General features: G+C 44.7%; 1 protein-coding gene across 4 annotated transcripts in view; it reads left to right on the plus strand.

The window, feature by feature from the left end:
- The window catches only part of crtc3 (CREB regulated transcription coactivator 3), an 84,828-nt gene extending 70,966 nt beyond the window's left edge, over positions 1–13,862 (plus strand). For 3 of the 4 annotated variants that reach the window (XM_084154339.1, XM_084154340.1, XM_084154341.1), the window contains 4 exons: positions 6,141–6,377; positions 9,444–9,590; positions 10,101–10,317; positions 11,418–13,862. In XM_084154339.1, coding sequence (XP_084010465.1) covers positions 6,141–6,377; positions 9,444–9,590; positions 10,101–10,317; positions 11,418–11,629 — 813 coding nt within the window. In that variant the 3' untranslated portion in view covers positions 11,630–13,862. The remainder of the gene's footprint in view (positions 1–6,140; positions 6,378–9,443; positions 9,591–10,100; positions 10,318–11,417) is intronic. The other variant, XM_084154342.1, reaches the window with a different exon arrangement.
- The last annotated feature ends 10,598 nt before the right edge of the window (positions 13,863–24,460 follow it).

Below are 24,460 nucleotides of genomic sequence, written 5' to 3' on the forward strand. Positions count from 1 at the left end.
CCGATTAGAGAGGCAAGCCAGCAACCGGATGGTTGCAAGTTCGAATCCCGGGTCTGACGAAAAAATCTGTCAGGAAGGGAACTGGCAACTGGAGGGTTACTGGTATCAAATCCTGCCACTGTGCCCGTAAGCAATGCACTTAACCCCCCACAAATGCTTCACGGGCGCCAAGTGTGGCAGCCCCCTGCTCCAACCTCTCCAACCTGTATATGTATGCGTGTCTTTCGGAGGGGTTGGGTTAAAGCGGAAGTCAACTTTCGGTTCAATTGACGAATAAAGTGATCTTAATCTAATTTTAAATCAGCAAGCTACATTTGGCCATTTTCATTCCATCAGTGCGTGATGACTGAGCTGCTCATCACAAATATTAAACCAAGGCTTCTTACTAAACTTTATAGAAAATAAATGTTAGCATGCGCATTCTTGCCTTCTTGCATTTCCTGGTATATTTTATACTAATTAACTTATATATTAATGTGTTTAACTTACAGTGCCTTGCAAAAGTATTCAGACCCCTTGGATTTCTTCACATTTTATTGTGTTAAAAGTGGAATTAAAATTGATTTAATTAGAATTTGTTGTCAACAATACACACAATCATCTTGTCAAAATGGAATAATTGTTTTTGTTAATTATTTAATAACAGAAAAATATAGTTGTTGTGTTCAGCCCCTTGGCTTAGACAAGCCTAAATTAGTTCAGGAGTAAAATTTGGCTTTACAAATCACGGTCATGGACTCACTGTGAAATAATGGGGATTGACATGGTTTTTAAATGACTAACCCATCCTCTCTCCCACACACATACAACATCTGTAAGGTCCCTCAGTCAAGTATTGGATTTCAAGCACAGATTCAACTACAAAGACCAGGGAGCTTTTCAAAAGACTCATAATAAAGGGCATTGATTGGTAGATGGGTAACAATAACAAATCAGATTTGGAATATCTCTTTAAGCATGGTCTAGTAAATAAGTATGCTGTGCATTATATATTAAACCACCAAGACACATCAAAGATACAGTCATCCTTTTGAACTGAGCCACAGGACAGGAATGAAACTGCTCAGGGATGTTACCATGAATAAAATTGGTGATTTTAAAATACTGTAGCTACATAGTTCAATGGCTGTGATGGGAGAGAACTGAGGATGGCTCAACGACATTGTAGTGACTCCACAATAATGACCTAAATGGCAGTGAAAAGAAAAACACAAATAATCAAAATATGAACTAAAGTAATACTGCAAAAAAAAACATGGCAAAAAAATCAACTTTATGGTCTAAATGCAAAGCCTTAGGTTTGGTGCAAATCCAACACCAACTCATCACTGAGTAACTGCCTCCTTATTTTCAAGCATGGTGATGGCTGCGTAATGTTATGGGTATGCTTGACATTTGCAAATGCTGGGGAGTTTTTCAGGATAAAAAGAAATGGGATAGGGCAAGCACAGGCAAAATCCTAGAGCAAAACCTGCTTCAGTCTGCTTTACACCATTTACATTACATTTACATTTTAGTCATTTAGCAGACGCTCTTATCCAGAGCGACTTACAGGAGCAATTAGGGTTAAGTGCCTTGCTCAAGGGCACATTTACGTCATTTAGCAGACTACAAATTGGTGCATTCACCCTATAGCCAGTGGGATAACCACTTTACAATTAAACTTTTTTATTTTTTATTTTTTTTTGGGGGGGGGGGGGGGTGGAAGGATTACTTTATCCTATCCCAGGTGTTCCTTAAGGGGTGGGGTTTCAAATGTCTCCGGAAGGTGGTGAGTGACTCCGCCGTCCTGGCGTCGTGAGGGAGCTTGTTCCACCATTGGGGTGCCAGAGCAGCGAACAGTTTTGACTGGGCTGAGCGGGAACTATGCTTCCGCAGAGGAAGGGGAGCCAGCAGGCCAGAGGTGGATGAACGCAATGCCCTCGTTTGGGTGTAGGGACTGATCAGAGCCCGAAGGTACGGAGGTGCCGTTCCCCTCACTGCTCCATAGGCAAGCACCATGGTCTTGTAACGGATGCGAGCCTCAACTGGAAGCCAGTGGAGTGTGCGGAGGAGGGGGGTGACGTGAGAGAACTTGGGAAGGTTGAACACCAGACGGGCTGCGGCATTCTGGATGAGTTGTAGGGGTTTAATGGCACAGGCAGGGAGCCCAGCCAACAGCGAGTTGCAGTAATCCAGACGGGAGATGACAAGTGCCTGGATTAGGACCTGTGCCGCTTCCTGTGTAAGGCAGGGTCGTACTCTCCGAATGTTGTAGAGCATGAACCTGCAGGATCGGGTCACCGCCTTGATGTTAGCGGAGAACGACAGGGTGTTGTCCAGGGTCACGCCAAGGCTCTTCGCACTCTGGGAGGAGGACACAACGGAGTTGTCAACCGTGATGGCGAGATCATGGAACGGGCAGTCCTTCCCCGGGAGGAAGAGCAGCTCCGTCTTGCCAGGGTTCAGCTTGAGGTGGTGATCCGTCATCCATACTGATATGTCGGCCAGACATGCAGAGATGCGATTCGCCACCTGGTTATCAGAAGGGGGAAAGGAGAAGATTAGTTGTGTATCGTCAGCGTAGCAATGATAGGAGAGGCCATGTGAGGATATGACAGAGCCAAGTGACTTGGTGTATAGGGAGAAAAGGAGAGGGCCTAGAACTGAGCCCTGGGGGACACCAGTGGTGAGAGCACGTGGTGCGGAGACAGCTTCTCGCCATGCCACTTGGTAGGAGCGACCGGTCAGGTAGGACGCAATCCAGGAGTGAGCCGCGCCGGAGATGCCCAGCTCGGAGAGGGTGGAGAGGAGGATCTGATGGTTCACTGTATCAAAGGCAGCAGACAGGTCTAGAAGGACAAGAGCAGAGGAGAGAGAGTTAGCTTTAGCAGTGCGGAGAGACTCCGTGACACAGAGAAGAGCAGTCTCAGTTGAATGACCAGTCCTGAAACCTGACTGGTTTGGATCAAGAAGGTCATTCTGAGAGAGATAGCAAGAGTTGGCTAAAGACGGCACGCTCAATAGTTTTGGAAAGAAAAGAAAGAAGGGATACTGGTCTGTAGTTGTTGACATCAGTGGGATCGAGTGTTGGTTTTTTGAGAAGGGGTGCAACTCTCGCTCTCTTGAAGACGGAAGGGACATGGCCAGCGGTCAAGGATGAGTTGATCAGCGAGGTGAGGTAGGGGAGAAGGTCACCGGAGATGGTCTGGAGAAGAGAGGAGGGGATGGGGTCAAGCGGGCAGGTTGTTGGGCGGCCTGCAGTCACTAGTCGCAAGATTTTATCTGGAGAGAGAGGGGAGAAAGAAGTCAAAGCATAGGGTAGGGCAGTGTGAGCAGGACCAGCAGTGTCATTAGACTTAACAAACGAGGATCGGATGTCGTCAACCTTCTTTTCAAAGTGGTTGACGAAGTCATCCACAGAGAGGGAGGAGGGGGGGGGGGGAGGATTCAGCAGTGAGGAGAATGTGGCAAAGAGCTTCCTAGGGTTAGAGGCAGATGCTTGGAATTTAGAGTGGTAGAAAGTGGCCTTAGCAGCAGAAACAGATGAAGAAAATGTAGAGAGGAGGGAGTGAAAAGATGCCAGGTCGGCAGGGAGTTTAGTTTTCTTCCATTTCCGCTCAGCTGCCCGGAGCTCTGTTCTGTGAGCTCGCAATGAGTCATCAAGCCACGGAGCTGGAGGGAGGACCGAGCCGGCCGGGAGGATAGGGGACACAGGGAGTCAAAGGATGCAGAAAGGGTGGAGAGGAGGGTTGAGGAGGCAGAATCAGGAGATTGGAGGGAGAAGGATTGAGCAGAGGGAAGAGATGATAGGATGGAAGAGGAGAGAGTAGTGGGAGAAAGAGAGCGAAGGTTGCGGCGGCGCGTTACCGTCTGTGTAGGGGCAGAGTGAGTAGTGTTGGAGGAGAGCGAGAGAGAAAAGGATACAAAGTAGTGGTCGGAGACATGGAGGGGAGTTGCAGTGAGATTAGTAGAAGAGCAACATCTAGAAAAGATGAAGTCAAGCGTATTGCCTGCCTTGTGAGTGGGGGGGGGTGGTGAGAGGGTGAGGTCAAAAGAGGAGAGGAGTGGAAAGAAGGAGGCATAGAGAAATGAGTCAAATGTAGACGTAGGGAGGTTGAAATCCCCCAAAACTGTGAAGGGTGAGCCATCCTCAGGAAAGGAACTTATCAAGGCGTCAAGCTCATTGATGAACTCTCCAAGGGAACCTGGAGGGCGATAGATGACAAGGATATTAAGCTTAAATGGGCTAGTGACTGTGACAGCGTGGAATTCAAATGAGGAGATAGACAGATGGGTTAGGGGAAAAATTGAGAATGACCACTTGGGAGAGATGAGGATTCCTGTGCCACCACCCCTCTGACCAGATGCTCTCGGGGTATGCGAGAACACATGGTCAGACGAGGAGAGAGCAGTAGGAGTAGCAGTGTTTTCAGTGGTAATCCATGTTTCCGTCAGCGCCAGGAAGTCGAGGGACTGGAGGGTAGCATAGGCTGGGATGAAGTCAGCCTTGTTGGCGGCAGAACGGCAGTTCCAGAGGCTGCCTGAGACCTGGAACTCCAGGTGTGTGGTGCGTGCAGGGACCACCAGGTTAGAGAGGCAGCAGCCACGCGGTGTGAGGCGTTTGTGTAGCCTGTGCGGAGAGGAGAGAACAGGGATAGGCAGAGGCATAGTTGACAGGCTGCAGCAGATGGCTACAATAATGCAGAGGAGATCGGAATGAAATGAACTAAACATCTGGGAAAGGAGAGAGCAGGCCTCCCTCACCAAAAAAATTAATATAACTCTCCCAACTTCCACCTCAGAAACTATAATTGTTTCACTGAACCACCCGAATAAAACTCTCCCAACTTCCACTTTAGAAATTAGAATTGTTGTAAACTACAGCAGACTGTTATCAGTAGCTGTAATTAAGTACAGCAGCTACCAACCACCTAACGTTAATGCCTCGGATGAGGTTAGAAAAACAGCTGAATGGTAGCAGCTAGCTGGCTCAATCACAGGTACTCTTAAGCATGAAATAACATTGGAAACAACTAACCACAGTTGCTAAAAGTTACCAGTAGCTACCCGCTAGCTAGCTAGCTAGCTTTGTTGGTCCAAGTAGTGGGTAAGCTAGCCTCGTGCTTCGCCGGGGTCTGCCGAATACAATACTTACCTACAGTAATTACCTACAATAACCTTCAATAACTACCTGAGTAAGCTACCTATAATACCAAACTACAATACCTACCTACAATCTAAATACATGGTTTAAGTTTAACTCAACACCATATAAGAAGCCAAGCTTACCTTTCATAACGCAGCAATGATTAAACGTTGGGTAGCTAGCACAAAGATATTGTATTTAGCTACTACAGTACAGCCAGCTGGTAGTGTTGGCTAGCTAGCAATGGCTGCTGTGTTGACTTTGTTTGAAAAACGGCGTCGCTGCGAACACCAGACACTGGGAGAGGAATTCACCTTTCAGCAGGACAATAACCTACAACACAGGGCCAAATCTAACTTATAAAACGCCTTTCCTACCGCTATACTTGTCATTCTGCGGTCTTTCATATTGTAGCTGCTCGCTGACAGCAACCAGCTGTCAGAGTTTGAGAGTTAAGTGCTAAACGGATTTCTCGCTGGCCAACAAGTAGATGATATTCATCTCGAACTGTGTGCATAACAGCGTGCGATAAGATACATGAATTAGCAAACTAACAGCTTTGGGAATCAGGTTTATTTATTAATTTATTTATTGAAAATAGATTTAAGTTTAAATGTATTTACATTTAAGAAGTGTGTTTGTTTATTAGTACATTTTTATAGACTGCAGATTACCTTTATGATGATGCTTTCAGTCGCCCAAGCATGATTGACTAGCCAGCATAGTGTCCAAACACTCACTGGCCTGTGGGCCCTTTCTTCCTGTAACCAGGAAAGATCCTTGAGGTTAGAAACCCCTTGCTGGGAGGGCAACCTGGCAGCTTCATATGTAGTGTATTTTTAGGGAAAGTCCTCCGTGGTTTAACGCTAACCCGATACGCATAGTAGTGCATCTTTTGAATACTCTAATTGCATCCCTCCTTTCTCCTTTTCTTGAATCTGGCATGACCCCCTCTCTCTCCATCTCCCACCCTCTAACCCTCCCTCCCTCATTCCTTCCATCTCGTTTTCAGGGGGTTGCGTTGGACACCAGCAGCTTGCCAATGGAGCCTCCCCCTCCCTACCCTCTCTACCAACAGCTACACCAGCAGTCCCAGCATCCAATGGGGCAACAACAACAACAACGCCAGCAACAACATCATCATCATCAACAACAACAACAACAACAACAACAACAGCAGCAGCAGCAGCAACAACAGCTGCAGCCAGTGTCCCCTCTGCAGAACATCTCTCTGGACTTTAACTCTGGTGTAAGTGTTTGTCTTTGTCTGTGTGTCTAGATATGTCTGTTCTTAAGCCAAAAGCTGTCTTGAGAAATGTACTACAGCCTAGGTTAGTTGAAAAATCATCCCTTTGAGCGGCATATCCATTTAGGGAAACACTTCTATATGCAAACAGTATGTCTGAGTCTATGCCCCAATGTTGTAGGTCTCGTACACCTCTGTTGCTGGCCTAGTGTCTAATATCAGAGGACTGTTGGTGTGCTCCGATAAAGAGACAGGGATGTTATTCTTCATCAGTCTGCTTCAGCACCACTCCACCCACACCCACACACACATACACACACACACACACTCACACACACACACACACACACACACACACACACACACAGCCACGTGACTCAACCATTTCCAGGAACCCAAATGTTATTTGTCTAACTCTGAAGTCTGTGGTTGATAAACACCAAATTCGTGGAAGGAAGGAAGCAGACCCAAATTCTAAAGAACTAAAAATGTCCTTGGTTGCATCCTAAATGGCACCCTATTCCCTACACAGTGCACTACTTCTAACCAGAGTCCTATGGGTAGGGCTCAAAAGTAATGCACTAAATGGTAGCACTCAAAAGTAATGCACTAAATGGTACGGCTCAAAAGTAATGCACTAAATGGTAGCGGTGCTTTATTAGAACGATTTGTCAGCAGTTAAATGTAACTAACTTGGTAAATCACTGCATTATACCTGATATTTATTTTTATTTTATTTCACCTTTATTTAACCAGGTAAGCCAGTTGAGAACAGGTTCTCATTTACAACTGCGACCTGGCCAAGAGAAAGCATAGTAGTGCAATAAAAAAACAACACAGAGTTACATATGGGGTAAAAAACATAAAGTCAGAAATACAACAGAAAATATATATACAGTGTGTGCAAATGTAGCAAGTTATGGAGGTAAGGCAGTAAATAGGCTATAGTGCAGAATAATTACAATAGTATTAACACTGGAATGCTAGATGTGCAAGAGATTATGTGCAAATAGAGATACTGGGGTGCAAAAGAGCAAAATAAATAACAATATAGGGATGAGGTAGTTGGGTGGGCTAATTTCAGATGGGCTGTGTACAGGTGCAGTGATCGGTAAGGTGCTCTGACAACTGATGCTTAAAGTTATTGAGGGAGATAAGAGTCTCCAGCTTCAGAGATTTTTGCAATTCGTTCCAGTCATTGGCAGCAGAGAACTGGAAGGAATGGCGGCCAAAGGAGGTGTTGGCTTTGGGAATGACCAGTGAGATATACCTGCTGGAGCGCAGACTACGGGTGGGTGCTGCTATGGTGACCAATGAGCTAAGATAAGGCGGGGATTTGCCTAGTAGTGATTTATAGATGGCCTGGAGCCAGTGGGTTTGACGACGAACATGTAGTGAGGACCAGCCAACAAGAGCGTACAGGTCACAGTGGTGGGTAGTGTATGGGGCTTTGGAGACAAAACGGATGGCACTGTGATAGACTACATCCAATTTGCTGAGTAGAGTGTTGGAGGCTATTTTGTAAATGACATCGCCGAAGTCAAGGATCGGTAGGATAGTCAGTTTTACGAGGGCATGTTTGGCAGCATGAGTGAAGGAGGCTTTGTTGCGAAATAGGAAGCCGATTCTAGATTTAACTTTGGATTGGAGATTCTTTATGTGAGTCTGGAAGTTGAGTTTACAGTCTAACCAGACACCTAGGTATTTGTAGTTGTCCACATACTCTAGGTCAGACCCGTCAAGAGTGGTGATTCTAGTCGGGTGGGCGGGTGCCAGCAGCGATCGATTGAAAAGCATGCATTTAGTTTTACTAGTGTTTAAGAGCAGTTGGAGGCTACTGAAGGATTGTTGTATGGCATTGAAGCTCATTTGGAGGTTTGTTAACACAGTGTCCAATGAAGGGCCAGATGTATACAAAATGGTGTCGTCTGCGTAGAGGTGGATCTGAGAGTCACCAGCAGCAAGAGCGACATCATTGATATACACGGAGAAAAGTGTCGGCCCAAGAATTGAACCCTGTGGCACCCCCATAGAGACTGCCATAGGTCCAGACAACAGGCCCTCCGATTTGACACACTGAACTCTATCTGAGAAGTAGTTGGTGAACCAGGCGAGGCAGTCATTTGAGAAACCAAGGCTATTTAGTCTGCCACTGGTAACTAAACTCTCTTCTCACATGCACTGTCCACTCTCCTCCTAATCATCTCTTCTCTCATCTCCTCTTCTCTCTTCATCTGTCTCTCCTCCATTCCTCTCCATCTACCTCTTCTCCATCGGTCTTCTCATCTGTCCCTCCTTCACCTCGCATCTCTCTTTTGTCTCAATCTGTCCCTCATTTGTTCTTCTCCATATTTTTCTCCCCCATTTCTCTCTTCCTCTGTCTCTCTGTCTCTCTTTCTGTCTGTCTCTCTCTCTCTTGTCCTCTGTTCCTCTCTTTCTTCCTCTCTCTCTCTCTTCCTCTGTCTCTGTTCCTCTGTCTCTCTCTGTGTTCCTCTGTATCTCTGTTCCTCTCTCTCTGTATCTCTGTATCTCTGTTCCTCTCTCTCTGTTCCTCTCTCTGTTCCTCTCTCTGTTCCTCTGTCTCTCTCTCTGTTCCTCTCTCTTTCTGTATATCTGTTCCTCTCTCTCTTTCTCTGTCTCTCTCTCTGTTCCTCTCTCTCTGTTCCTCTGTCTCTGTTCCTCTGTCTCTCTTCCTCTGTCTCTCTTCCTCTGTCCCTCTCTCTGTTCCTCTGTCTCTCTTCCTCTCTACCTCCTCCCTCCTCTGTTCCTCTCTCTCTGTTCCTCTCTACCTCCTCTCTCTCTGTTCCTCTGTCTCTCTTTCTCTTCCTCTCTCTCTGTTCCTCTCTCTCTCTCTCTCTCTCTGTTCCTCTCTCTCTGTTCCTCTCTCTCTCTTCCTCTCTACCTCCTCCCTCCTCTGTTCCTCTCTGCCTCCTCTCCTCCTCTCCATCCTTTTCTCCCCCATTTCTTTCATCTATCTCTCTTTCTGTCTCTCTCCCTCCTCCGCTCCATCTTTCGCTCTCCCATATCTCTCTCCTATGTTTCTCTCTCTCCCTCCTCTTCCTCCCACAGAATAACATGGGGGCGTTCTTCAACGACCCGTTCATGGACCCACAGTTCTCCAGTCGCCAGGCCAAGGCTCTGTCCTACCAGGTAAACCACCGGGGAGAAGGCTCTAGAGAAGGATCCTCAGGAAAGGACTTCATTCCTTCATTTACAGTTAGTATCTGAAGTTTATTTTATTTCAATGTTGGGTTTAGGCCTGCCAAAGTGACTTAAAGGGATAGTTGACTCAAAAAGGGCACAAATCGCATCAGCACAGTTTTTGCTCTGTTCTGAAAGTGCTCCTTCTTGAAAACTTGACTGCTGACAAGCACAACATTTTGGGATTGTATTAACAGTGGACTAATGAGCAAAATACTAAATGATTGTTTGAGTGAACTAATTTCTTAATTGATGGGTATAAGTTTTAAGGCGTGTAATTGTGGCGACCAGATATTTGTAGTTCTATGAAATATCGTGTTGTGGAGTAGTGAACCAAGTCACCTCAAGAGTATGCATGTTTGTATTGGTTGGTCATTGCTTGGTCATTTGTGATGGTTGTTTTTCATTGGTTGGTCATCTGTAATAGTTGTGTTTGACCTTTGTCCCCCCACCCCATCACCACTCTCTCTTTTCTCTCTCTCTCCATTCCCCTCCCACCTCTATCTCTTCCTGCCTCCTCTTCAGTTGGACCAGTTCAGCATGTTGGAGAGTGCCATGAGCCAAATTGCAGGGGGTTCGTGTTTCGACCCCTCCTCGCCCTCCTCCTCACCCCTATACTGCTCGCAGGCCGCCCTCATGGGCCTGGGCGGGAGTCACGGCAACCTGCAGGACCAGCTGCAGCAGATGAGACCCAACAACTACTACAACTGCAGTGGAGGGGTGCCCAACATCATACTGACTGGTAGGTGGAGGGGTGCCCAACATCATACTGACTGGTAGGTGGAGGGGTGGCCAACATCATACTGACTGGTAGGTGGAGGGGTGTCCAACATCATACTGACTGGTAGGTGGAGGGGTGTCCAACATCATACTGACTGGTAGGTGGAGGGGTGTCCAACATCATACTGACTGGTAGGTGGAGGGGTGCCCAACATCATACTGACTGGTAGGTGGAGGGGTGCCCAACATCATACTGACTGGTAGGTGGAGGGGTGTCCAACATCATACTGACTGGTAGGTGGAGGGGTGCCCAACATCATACTGACTGGTAGGGGGAGGGGTGTCCAACATCATACTGACTGGTAGGTGGAGGGGTGCCCAACATCATACTGACTGGTAGGTGGAGGGGTGTCCAACATCATACTGACTGGTAGGTGGAGGGGTGTCCAACATCATACTGACTGGTAGGTGGAGGGGTGTCCAACATCATACTGACTGGTAGGTGGAGGGTGTCCAACATCATACTGACTGGTAGGTGGAGGGGTGCCCAACATCATACTGACTGGTAGGTGGAGGGGTGTCCAACATCATACTGACTGGTAGGTGGAGGGGTGCCCAACATCATACTGACTGGTAGGGGGAGGGGTGTCCAACATCATACTGACTGGTAGGTGGAGGGGTGCCCAACATCATACTGACTGGTAGGTGGAGGGGTGTCCAACATCATACTGACTGGTAGGTGGAGGGGTGCCCAACATCATACTGACTGGTAGGTGGAGGGGTGCCCAACATCATACTGACTGGTAGGTGGAGGGGTGCCCAACATCATACTGACTGGTAGGTGGAGGGGTTTCCAACATCATACTGACTGGTAGGTGGAGGGGTGTCCAACATCATACTGACTGGTAGGTGGAGGGGTGTCCAACATCATACTGACTGGTAGGTGGAGGGGTGCCCAACATCATACTGACTGGTAGGTGGAGGGGTGCCAAACATCATACTGACTGGTAGGTGGAGGGGTGCCCAACATCATACTGACTGGTAAGTGGAGGGGTGTCCAACATCATACTGACTGGTAGGTGTCTGTCCTCCCTTTTTCTCCCTCTCTCCATCCCTCCATAGATGACTCCAACCCCAGTCATTCCAAGGACATCAGCAGTGCCATGTCGGCCGGCAACATGGCTGAGTGTTTCGACTCGGAGGTGGGCTTCCCACTGGAGGACGAGCTGCGCATCGAGCCTTTGAGCCTGGATGGTCTGAACATGCTCAGTGATCCCGACATGGTGCTCTCTGACCCCTCTGTGGAGGACAGTTTCCGTAGCGACAGACTGTAAACGTGCACGCACACTTACACACGCGGACTGTATAGGCCAGGGACCGTGGGTTAAACCTGGTTAAACTTGAATGAGCCCCACCTCCTTCACACACACACACGTACATATGCCTCACTCACACACTGGCATGCACACACTCATGGCATGCATCTCCAGCAGCATGCCTATGCTATGTTTTAAGTAATTTACACACACACACTATTTCAGAGGAATAGACTTGTGTACAGTCACTGTTTACATGGGCTTCACATGTAAATGCCACACACACACGCTCATACCTACGTTGTGCATAGTCATTTGGAACGGATGGACTGATGTACCATTGATTGATATCCTTTTTTTCACCCACATTACATCAGCACTGAGCATTACTATAACTTTACTATAACGTTCCTATAGTGTTCCTCCACCTATATATATTAGCTGTGCAGTGTCTAGTCCTTCAGCTCAAAGACCGCTGGCCCCCCCACCAGCCTTCCTCTGCCCAACTGCTGCCAAAGACTCACACCAACACACACACAGCCATCTGACTCTGCCACAGCCAAGCAGCTCCTATCTGTCTGCCTGAGGGCCCTTACTGACTGCCACAGACTGAGAGGGCAGCAGATGTCTTCAACAGAGAGGGTGGCTGCAGGACAATCCGTACTCATTGACAGTGCTTAGTGCTCGGATCCTGATCCTTCATTGGTTGTCCTCCTCACTGCCACATTTACTCCAGAAATGTTGGACCAGAGCTGGTCAAAGTCAGAGCAAGACAATTGGATAATGTTCCAGAGGAAAAGGAACTGTTGTTCAAGAACAGGAGTTTTGCTCTGGAACCTTTTGGAGCCAATGTTCTAGAACAGGACATGTATTCTGGAGCAAGTAGAGCACATGTTCTAGAACACAATATGTATTCTACAACATGTTTTTCTAGGTTCTAGAAAAGGACACAGGCTCCACCTGTTCCAGAATGTGTTCTAGAACAGGACACATATTCTAGAAGATGTTCTTTCATGTTCTAGAACAGAACACATTCTCAAGCAGGAGCAGCTCACGTTCTAGAACATGGGGATGCTGTTTCTTAGAACAGCAGCTGGTGTTCTTGGACCCTGAGAGTGTCTGCTCGGTGGTTCCGTCTGTCTCCAGTTCATACCTCTCCGCTCAAACAGCACTGCAGACATGGCAACACCCATCACCAAGACACATTGGTTACACAACGCCATAGAAACACCCTCGCCAGGGCAACCCAAGCCATGGTAACTGCCCCATCGCCATGCTGAGCAGACCGGGAGAGTTTACTGACTGAGGAATTTGGACCTGGTGTTTGAGGCAGAGCCAGCACTGGTATCGTTCTACTACAATGCTAATACCTTGTTAGCACTGTGCTGATATGGTTCTAGTACAATGACACCAGTACATCCCCTGACAGCCATGTTCCCCTCTTTGTGATGATCAGGTGAAGGCCAGTTCTGGCCCGGCCCAATGACAGCCCTCTACGTGGCCGTACACCCCAACTAACAATCATGGTAGAAATGAAGAGGGATCGATCTACAGTGCTATGAAAAATAATTTGCCCCCTTTCTAATTTTCTCTACTTTTGCATATTTGTGATACTGAATGTTATCAGATCTTCAACCAAAACCTAATATTAGATAAAGGGAACATAAGTGAACAAATAACACAGCAATTACATATTTATTTCATGAACAAAGTTATGCAACACCCAATTCCCCTGTGTGAAAAAGTAATTGCCCCCTTACACTCAATAACTGGTTGTGCCACCTTTAGCTGCAATGACTCCAGCCAAATGCTTCCAGGAGAATGTCAGACCATCCGTCTGTGAGCTGAAGCTGAAGCGCAGCTGGGTCATGCAGCAAGACAATGATCCAAAACACACAATCAAGTCTACATGAAAATTGCTAAAAAGCAACAAATGGGAAGTTTTGGAATGGCCTAGTCAAAGTCCAGACCTAATCCCAATTGAGATGTTGTGGCAGGACTTGAAACGAGCAGGTCATGCTTGAAAACCCACACGTCACTGAGTTAAAGCAGTTCTGCATGGAAGAGTGGGCCAAAATTCCTCCACAGCGACGTGAGAGACTGATCAACAACTACAGGAAGCATTTGGCTGGAGTCATTGCAGCTAAAGGTGGCACAACCAGTTATTGAGTGTAAGGGGGCAATTACTTTTTCACACAGGGGAATTGGGTGTTGCATAACTTTGTTCATGAAATAAATATGTAATTGTTGTGTTATTTGTTCACTTATGTTCCTTTTATCTAATATTAGGTTTTGGTTGAAGATCTGATAACATTCAGTATCACAAATATGCAAAAGTTGAGAACATTAGAAAGGGGGAAATTCTTTTTCACAGCACTGTATCTATTGTTCTGCGTAGAGCATTATTTTCAATGTCTTTGCTATATACAGTCCTAGTATATTTTTCTGTCAGAAGTTGTTTGCCACATATATAATATGCCTCTCTTTAAGTGCAGTCTGACTTGAATGTATTTTTCAAACAAGAGACAAAAAGGGCAAGCTGTTTACAGGATAAGATTTTACTATGTCAAATTATACTTAATATGAGTATAAGTTTGAATTTCTGACATTTTGGTATAATTGTAAAAGAAAAATAAGATAAATCGTGTTTATATATATATATATTCATGTCACAATGACACAATCAGAGTGGATGCAACTCCCCCGCCACTGTCTTTTGGACGCAAATGGACAGAACCGCAGGCCAACTGTGGTTTCTCCCTGCCTCTGGATACGGATATGCAGAACTCTCACACCACATAGGGGTCTCTGAGAGGGCTGGGACAACCTAGACCATTAAAGAGGAAGTTTATTTTTAACTTGTTTATCTACTACTATATATCTATATCCATTAATACTCTTTATTACATGTTTTGTACTGACTTGTAATGCAGCTGGTGTTGAAGTATTTGTACGTTATGAACCTTGGGACACCGTAGGGAGGCTACAGCCAGTGGTTTACTGTGGATGGTTTACTTCCTCCAAAGTCTGTTCTGATTGACTTACGTACAGTAGCGCTCCCATGAACCACTCGTCGCTACATCAACGACCCCAAAGATGGTTGAAAGTTTAAAGGTCAAAATGATGTAACGATTGACAGCAGCCTGTGACAGTAACACTGTGGACATGGAACACATTTAACATTGCCTTGTGTAACATTTTTGCACTGAGCTTTTCCCATTCTATAGATTTAAATGTATGAGAGTGATATTTTTATTGCTACATTTTATCTATTTTTATGTGACAGAAAACCCAAAGATCATGTTTAAAGGTGTACTTGCTGAAGCCATAGCGTAGAAATGCAGATACAACTTCAGGTGGTAGATTGTTTCATTTGCACAGAAAGATAACTTGTTGTTTCAAAGAGATTAAACATGACTATTGAACACAAGTCATGCTAACCCTTTTCTAAGAGATTTCCAATTCGTTGAATGACAGAACTAGCGTTGAAGCTATAGTCTCATGTTCTGCCAATGGCCTTTTTTCTTTTGTAGTATGCATGCGTATTCACTTTGAAAGTGAATGACAATTATCGCAGTATCATCACGGCCCATATATATTCATACAGCGTCTCAGAGTAGGAGGAATGACTTAGGATCAATTTAGCCTTTTAGATCATAATGGATGAGATTACATGGACAGGGAGGACCCACCACTAGCTCTGTCTAGTTAGTCCTCTCTCTCACCAGCTATGCATGTGTGTTTTATGGCACGGTCGAATGAGGCGAGAAATCAATGCAACCTGTTGAACAGGTAAACACGTTAATATTATGCAAAGGTGTTGTGGCAACGTACATTTTTATACAATATAGATTGTGATTCCCTTTCACAAGATTTTGTACTGTCTTTGTAGTACTGAGCAAGAGCAATGTTACATGTGTGCAATGTCCACAGCCAATACATAAGGGAGGGAGGAGCTATAGCTCCTGTGCTTTTTGATTGACAAATAAGAGGAAGGGATTGGTCGTATCTCTGTATGGGCATTTCCCAAACAGGCCCAACTACAGACATTTGATTTCAGTCATCTTGCAGTTGTTTTCTCGCCATCCAGACAACTGTTTTGTAGTTGGTACAGTAACTGCAGCGTTGTATTTTAAATTGTGTTTTATAGTTGCTGTCGGAGAGTAGTTGCAACTGTCTGCGCAAAATTGGAGCATGGTGTGTGTGTGTGTGTACGCTGCAATCCGTTTGTGTGAGTAATGGCGTGCTTCTGTTGCTTTGGGCACTGACGTCCTTTCTGCTTTCTGGTCTCTGTCTCTCATTACGAAATGTTTAAAGAACTTAAACCATGACATAGTCAGTGGTTCTGTTGGGGATTTGGCTTTACCAGATTGGTTATATAACTGACAGTTTTCTGTTCAATTTCCACTATAGTACTTTGTACATCTCCTTTCTATCTGAAGGTGAGTGGTTCAGTGTAACCAGTAGTCTCGGGTGGGATGGGATCTATTCTGATGGGTCGTATTCCTTAGGCACGGAACAGAACAAAACAGACTAAAACAACGAGGGCCCACCTGGATTTGTCAATAATTAATTTCTGTTTTCTGTTGTAAAACGTTTTGTAGTGTGTTCTGTTGTATGCTCTAATGAACACGCCACCGTTTGATCATCTTGAGTCTAGCAGTGGTCACCCACCCTCGTCCTGGAGGGCTACTACAATGTGACCAGGCTTTTGTTCCAGCCCAGCACTAAGAACCTGTTTCAGCGAATTAACTCAATAACTCAATCTGTTGAATTGGGTAGTTGTTTTATCTCAGCTCTTTAACAATTGATTCAATATCTCAATTATAAGTTAAGTTGAATCATGGCCGTTCTGCGTACATCTGTAGCAAAAATACGCAAATGTGTGCAGCGACGCAATTTATAACTCCACAATGCAGGATCACCATTTCGCGTAACTAATTGTGTTCCTGCATACGTACGTAAGTTATAAAGTAAGCTTTAGTGATTGGCTGGAGCAAAAGCCTGCAAACCGACCAAGGTTGAAACCAACTGTAGCTCTCGACCAGGGTTGACCAGGCAACCCCCCCTATATTGTCCTGGCTTTTTTGTCTAGAGACAGGAAGTGGCTGACCCCAGTCCTCCTTCCACTTCCTGTGGGAAGTGTTTTATCTACTCTACTGCCTTACTTCTCTGAACTTTAACCTCTGGTGTCCCTCTTCGAACTTTGACTTCTATTTCTGTACTTCTACTGTGACGTTCTCCCAAGACCCCCCCCCCCCCCCCCCCCCTCCATCCCCCCTCCACACTTATTTTCGCTATATCACTATATTTCTCATTTATTTTTTGTTATTCCAGTCTTTTATGATCCTGTTAGAGCTAATATTGTTGATGTTATCGTTATTCATTTCTGTTGAAGGATTTCAGAATCTCTCTCCTTTGTTTTTGTTCGGCATCTTACAATTTTTTTTGGTTACCTTTTTAAAAAATATGTACAGTTCTATTATTTAAAGAATGTTTGTCCACTAGTGTTACTACTTTTTTTTGTAATATGTCATTTGAAATCTTTATTTTTATTTTTTAGATATAACATTTTACTACTCCACAAGTCTTTTTTTGGTTTGTGACGTATGTTTTAGTGCTTACCTTTGATTTAATATAAACAATAAAACCTTATACTGTGTATCAAATTATGGTCCTGGTTTCATTTTGTTTCTTTTAGAAAGACTGCAGGTACAGATCTATGGTCATCTTACGGTTGTGTAGATCCAGCTATATGCCTCAATTAATGGAAAAGATTAGCGTTGCAAATCTTGAAATTACAGTACATGGTGCTTGTCTTTTCCATTAATTTTTAATTGTGGCATAGCTGGATCTACAAAACAGAATGCCTGGGATGTGCACTTATCTCAACAGAGGACCACTTTTGAGGTATTGTATGAAAACATCTGACAAACTTTCATTTCGGAGTGTAATATCACTTTAAAGGTAAAAATCCACTCAAACTAAATGTTGGTATTTTTTTCATTAGTCCACTTACTACAGTCCCAAAAATGTTTTGCATGTCAGCAGTCAAGTTTTCAAGATATTGGACTGTCAAGAAGCAAAGTGTCACCGGCCACATCATGATAATGCAAAATGCATCTTAGATTAGTGTCAAGAGGCAACTTTATCCATAAAATGTAATTTTAGGACTTTATCCCACTCATCAGGTCTTGGCAGCCCTTGGTTGCAATACCTGGAGAGGTAGTTCAAACACAGAGGTAGATGTGATGGCCCTGTGAAAGTGCTACTGTCCGGACACTAGCAGAACGAATGTCGGGGTTTTGGCGGGAGATTTAGGTGCCCATCTAGTACAGGGTTTCCCGAACTCAGTCCTGGGGCCTCCCATCGGTGTACATTTTGGTTTTTGCCCTAGCACTACACAGCTGACTCAAACAATCAACTCATCAAGCTATTTGAATCAGCTGTCTAGTGCTAGGGCAAAAACCAAAACGTGCATGCCTGGGAGGTCCCAGGACCGAATTTGGTATAGTAGAATATAATGGACGGACCAGAGAGAAAAGAGAGCGACTGGTCTGTCCCACAGAGGTAGAAAGAGGGCTCTGGATGGGTAGAACCTGTTTTAGCATGGACATTGCCATTAAGGGCTTCCAGCTTTTTAAAGTAGTAAACTGGCTTGGACATTCTATGGTTTAAGGAAGGATCACATAATTCCATCCAGGTCATCGGGGGAATTATGTGACCCTTTCTTAATCCATAGGAATCCGGTTGACTACTTCAAAATGGGGAAAGTTCTAAAACAGGCTTTGGGGAACTAGAGCTGGATCAGCCAAAACATTTCTGACTTCGGTCACTAGGTGGAGGGAGTGCTTTATAACTTGCGAAGTGATAGAAGCGCTAGCTGCTGGGTAGCCACTCCAAAGATTCTCCCCAGGTCTGTTTATCACACAAAGACATACATGGGTAAATCAAGTGACGGTTTTGTGGACTTCTATGGTCCGTACAGAAGTACTATACACATACACTAACATGCTTTTCCATCAGTTCTAGCCGTCTGAAAGAGCTTCTGTCTGTTAGTGAAGAAGTGCGTGGTCTGTTGAGAGAAGCTGGAGCTCCATCCATTTGCAGTAGTGCGCACCCACATAATGAAATGGAACAGTATTATATTGTATCTATGTGCATACCTTGATTACAGGTAAACCCGACGCAGAGGAACACATGTCCAGGTTGGCTTGTTATTACTTGTTGGATGCAGTGTGGATAATGGATGTGAAAAAACAGCTAGGCCAACCCTGTCATTATATGTTAAGATTAAAGAGATGGGATGTAATACAGTACAGAGAGATGTACACACAAACACACACACTTCTCATAAAACCACAAAGGGAGAAAATCGGGCAACAAGCTGTGTAATTTTAGCACACTTTCTTTCAACACCTCATACTTACCTATACAGTAGTATCATACAGTACCCTCTTATTTAGTGAGACTGTATTTGATGATAATGTACACTTTCATGGTGTCACTGACCTCGGAACTGGTACTGGTATTAAAGTAAGCTATTTTTGTGTTTTTTAATGTTCCCAGTCTTCTGAACTGGATCAGTCGAAGTGATTCTTCTCGTATCTCCTAAGTGATTATTCTCCTCGTATCTCCTAAGTGATTCTTCCCGTATCTCCTAAGTGATTATTCTCCTCGTATCTCCTAAGTGATTCTTCTCCTCGTATCTCCTAAGTGATTCTTCTCCTCGTATCTCCTACGTGATTCTTCCCGTATCTCCTAAGTGATTCTTCCCGTATCTCCTAAGTGATTCTTCTCGTATCTCCTACGTGATTCTTCCCGTATCTCCTACGTGATTCTTCCCGTATCTCCTAAGTGATTCTTCCCGTATCTCCTAAGTGATTCTTCTCGTATCTCCTAAGTGATTCTTGCTTCTCTCCAAACCCCTCCAGTAGTTTTCCCCTTTTAAGGAAGAGGTGATGGCAACAATACACTGGTTTGTTTGTGTGTTTGTTAGGACTCAAATTCAAGTCAGATGGTGGGGATCATTACCTCTTCCAACTTGGAGAGAAAGTGGATTGTTGGCTCAGGGCCCGTATTCATAAAGCATCTCAGAGTAGTAGTGCTGACCAAGGATCAGATCCCCCCCTCCCCCGTCCATGTAATCTTATCCATTATGATCAAAGGGGTAAACTGATCCTAGATCAGCACTCCTACAGTGAGGGAAAAAAGTATTTGATGCCCTGCTGATTTTGTATGTTTGCCACTGACAAAGAAATGATCAGTCTATAAGTTTAATGGTAGGTTTATTTGAACAGTGAGAGACAGAATAACAACAACAACAAAATCCAGAAAAACGCATGTAAAAAATGTTATGAATTTATTTGCATTTTAATGAGGGAAATAAGTATTTGACCCCCTCTCAATCAGAAAGATTTCTGGCTCCCAGGTGTCTTTTATACAGGTAACGAGCTGAGATTAGGAGCACACTCTTAAAGGGAGTGCTCCTAATCTCAGTTTGTTACCTGTATAAAAGACACCTGTCCACAGAAGCAATCAATCAATCAGATTCCAAACTCTCCACCATGGCCAAGACCAAAGAGCTCTCCAAGGATGTCAGGGACAAGATTGTAAACCTACACAAGGCGGGAATGGGCTACAAGACCATCGCCAAGCAGCTTGGTGAGAAGGTGACAACAGTTGGTGCGATTATTCGCAAATGGAAGAAACACAAAATAACTGTCAATCTCCCTCGGCCTGGGGCTCCATGCAAGATCTCACCTCGTGGAGTTGCAATGATCATGAGAACGGTGAGGAATCAGCCCAGAACTACACATGAGGATCTTATCAATGATCTCAAGGCAGCTGGGACCATAGTCACCAAGAAAACAATTGGTAACACACTACGCCGTGAACAACTGAAATCCTGCAGCACCCGCAAGGTCCCCCTGCTCAAGAGAGCACATATACAGGGCCGTCTGAAGTTTGCCAATGAACATCTGAATGATTCAGAGGAGAACTGGGTGAAAGTGTTGTGTTCAGATGAGACCAAAATGGAGCTCTTTGGCATCAACTCATCTCGCCGTGTTTGGAGGAGGAGGAATGCTGCCTATGATCCCAAGAACACCATCCCCACTGTCAAACATAGAGGTGGAAACATTATGCTTTGGGGGTGTTTTTCTGCTCATTGTCATGCTGGAATATCCATCCACGACCCATTTTCAATGCCCTGGCTGAGGGAAGGAGGTTCTCACCCAAGATTTGACGGTACATGGCCCCGTCCATCGTCCCTTTGATGCAGTGAAGTTGTCCTGTCCCCTTAGCAGAAAAACACCCCCAAAGCATAATGTTTCCACCTCCACGTTTGACGGTGGGGATGGTGTTCTTGGGGTCATAGGCAGCATTCCTCCTCCTCCAAACATGGTAAGTTGAGTAGATGCCAAAGAGCTCCATTTTGGTCTCATCTGAACACAACACTTTCACCCAGTTCTCTTCTGAATCATTCAGATGTTCATTGGCAAACTTCAGACGGGCATGTATATGTGCTTTCTTGAGCAGGGGGACCTTGCGGGCGCTGCAGGATTTCAGTCCTTCACGGCGTATTGTGTTACCAATTGTTTTCTTGGTGACTATGGTCCCAGCTGCCCTGAGATCATTGACAAGATCCTCCCGTGCAGTTCTGGGCTGATTCCTCACTGTTCTCATGATCATTGCAACTCCACGAGGTGAGATCTTGCATGGAGCCCCAGGCCGAGGGAGATTGACAGTTCTTTTGTGTTTCTTCCATTTGCGAATAATCGCACCAACTGTTGTTACCTTCTCACCAAGCTGCTTGGCGATGGTCTTGTAGCCCATTCCAGCCTTGTGTAGGTCTACAATCTTGTCCCTGACATCCTTGGAGAGCTCTTTGGTCTTGGCCATGGTGGAGAGTTTGGAATCTGATTGATTGATTGCTTCTGTGGACAGGTGTCTTTTATACAGGTAACAAGCTGAGATTAGGAGCACTCCCTTTAAGAGTGTGCTCCTAATTTCAGCTCGTAACCTGTATAAAAGACACCTGGGAGCCAGAAATCTTTCTGATTGAGAGGGGGTCAAATACTTATTTTCCTCATTAAAATGCAAATCAATGTATACAATTTTTGACATGCGTTTTTCTGGATTTTGTTGTTGTTATTCTGTCTCTCACTGTTCAAATTAACCTACCATTAAAATTATAGACTGATAATTTCTTTGTCAGTGGGCAAATGTACAAAATCAGCAGGAGATCAAATACTTTTTTCCCTCACTGTATATGTCTCTATTCCTTTGGAACTTTTGTGATTGTTTATTTCACTTTGGATTATTATCTCCCTGATATGATCTCTCTTTTCCATTTCCCCCCCAGGTGTTTCTATGCTTGTTAACTGACTGTGAACCTCTGGCCAATGGACAATGGGGGGCTTAGCTCTGGGCTAATTTGATTAGAGTCTGTGGAGAGCTTCCCAGGCCTACGGTTGCGACTGTTGTTAACACCGTCCACCTCTATAAAATAAAGTTATATTCTATTCTATCCAGTCTTCACTCTTCCATGGTACTTTAAGTGTCCTTCTACTACCTGACGCTTTAACTTTCTTACCTTTTCAGTCGTAAACAATTGCGTTCCCAACCCCCTGTCTGTCTGTCTGTCTGTCTCTCTGTGTTGTTTCCCACATGTATTCTTGGTGTTTATGTGGCTCAGTGTGTCCTGTTGTCCCTGTGCTGTTTGTCAGGAAGCTGTACAGGGAGACCACAGAGAACATACCACATTACACAGGCCAGTGTAAAAACGGAGTGAAACAGGGAGGGATTCCCTTGACTTGTCTAATAGGAAATGTTATTTTGTTTTCTGTCGCAAAACTTTTTTTTAAATGTATTTTGCGTGCCCTATTGAACATGGCCTTGATATTTACTCTGGCTTTATGTGTTTCTAGTCTAACTGGTTAAAAAACAAACTATTCAGGGGTGGCTGAAATGTTGTGCGTGCGTATCTCTACATCTATGCCTTTCTACCTGAACTCTGCTTGGCTTTGATCATATCTGTTTATCTGACCTGCTGTGTCAGCTCTGTTATAAACATAGCAGAACTGCAGTAAGACCTGGGTTGTGTTCATAAGGCACCAAATGGACGAAAACACACCTAAACATGGAGTGACAAGCTGGATTTGTCCAACAAGAAACACTCATTTTCGTTTTGCTACAGTGTGCCCTACTGAACACTACCCTGGATATTACTGTGATTCGTTCTCCTCTCTACATCAGGCTTTAAACTGAGTAACAGGATTTAGGGTTAGTGTTCGGAAAAGAAAGTAAAGATATCCACCACTAATTGACTATGGGGTGTGTGGTGGCCCAGCAGTTTTGTTTGAAGTTGACACTTTGTCTTGGCTGTTAGTGTATATGACTTCCTGTAGGCTGATACACACACAGACACACACACACACACACATATATATATACACACACACACACATACGCATGCATCACAGAAGTGCTTCGGTGAACTATACCCACGTGATGAGCAACCTTGCCTGGGACCTGTAGACTTGTGTTAGCTCCCAGAGCTAATGCCTTTAATGAATTGGGCTAACACAGTCTTCTGGCTCAGTTGGACACACACACACACATCCCTCGGCCCTCCCCTCATGTAACGCTCCTTAGATCTCTACCTGTCATCTCCCTAGTCAGCTGCTCTCCCTCTGTAACCTCTCTGGCACATTCAAAGGAAAATCGGATTTAAGAAATTTAATTTTGCTGCACATCTGACGCAAATCGTCCACAAAACAGACTCCTTGGTTACCATTCTGTATCCAGACCTGTGACCCCTATAAATAGAGCACAGAGGATGTGTCCCAAATGGTACCCTATTCCCTATTTAGTGTACTAATTTTGTCAAAATAGGGTGCCATTTGGGACGCACACGGCGACTTGGATCACAAAAGTCCCAGCTATGTTGTTGACTGCTGTAGTGGCCCTGAGACAGAAATAGCCTTATATCCTAACCACCACACTAGGATAAGCAGTTAAAGGGGAAGTACACTATTTTACAACATCACCCTGATACTAGCCTATGGGGCATGTGATGCCTGTTAAAAATGTAATGGCCAAATCAAACTCAAATCAACCCAATTATTTGGTTTGGCATTACATAAAGGTAATTTGCATGCACCTACCATTCCCATAGATTTTTAGCTAGCAGTGGATACATTTATCTGAAGTTTGTAGTGGTTGAGTAAAGAAAACCGAACGATGGTTTACAGTTTTTACTGGCCCATGGACTACAGTCAGGTTGAGGAATCATCTAATATTAATTGTAAAACAGTGAACTTCCCCTTTAACTACTCCAAATACATTGTATTCCCCGAAATGAAGAACTATCAAACCTCTCATGTTCTAAATCTGTTTTGATCCTTTGATATTGTGTGAAAGAGTGGTTGAGTTTCACAAGACTAGTATGGTGTTCTGGTATTCTATTTTTATGCTATTATTTGGTGCCAAGGGGCTGGGGAATTCTTACTATGGTATTACAGCACTCACATCTGCTGGTATGACCAGAACAGCTAGTGTCCTTGTTTATCCTAGTGATTTTCCATTGCTTTTGATTGAATCAACGTTGAGTTGTTAAGTACGGGGTGACAGGTAGCCTAGCGGTTAGAGCGTTGGGCCAGAAACCGAAAGTATGCTGGTTCGAATACCCGAGTCGACAAGGTGAAGAATCTGTCGGTGCTCTTGAGCAAGGCACTTAACACTAATTTGCTCCAGGGGCGCTGTACTACTATGGCTGACCCTGTAAAACAGCACGTCACTGCACCTATCCAGTTGATGTGACAATAATACATATTTTATATACTG

The sequence above is a fragment of the Coregonus lavaretus genome, assembly GCF_964263955.1.
Source record: "Coregonus lavaretus genome assembly, chromosome: 37".
In the NCBI taxonomy this organism is placed as follows: Eukaryota; Metazoa; Chordata; class Actinopteri; order Salmoniformes; family Salmonidae; genus Coregonus; species Coregonus lavaretus.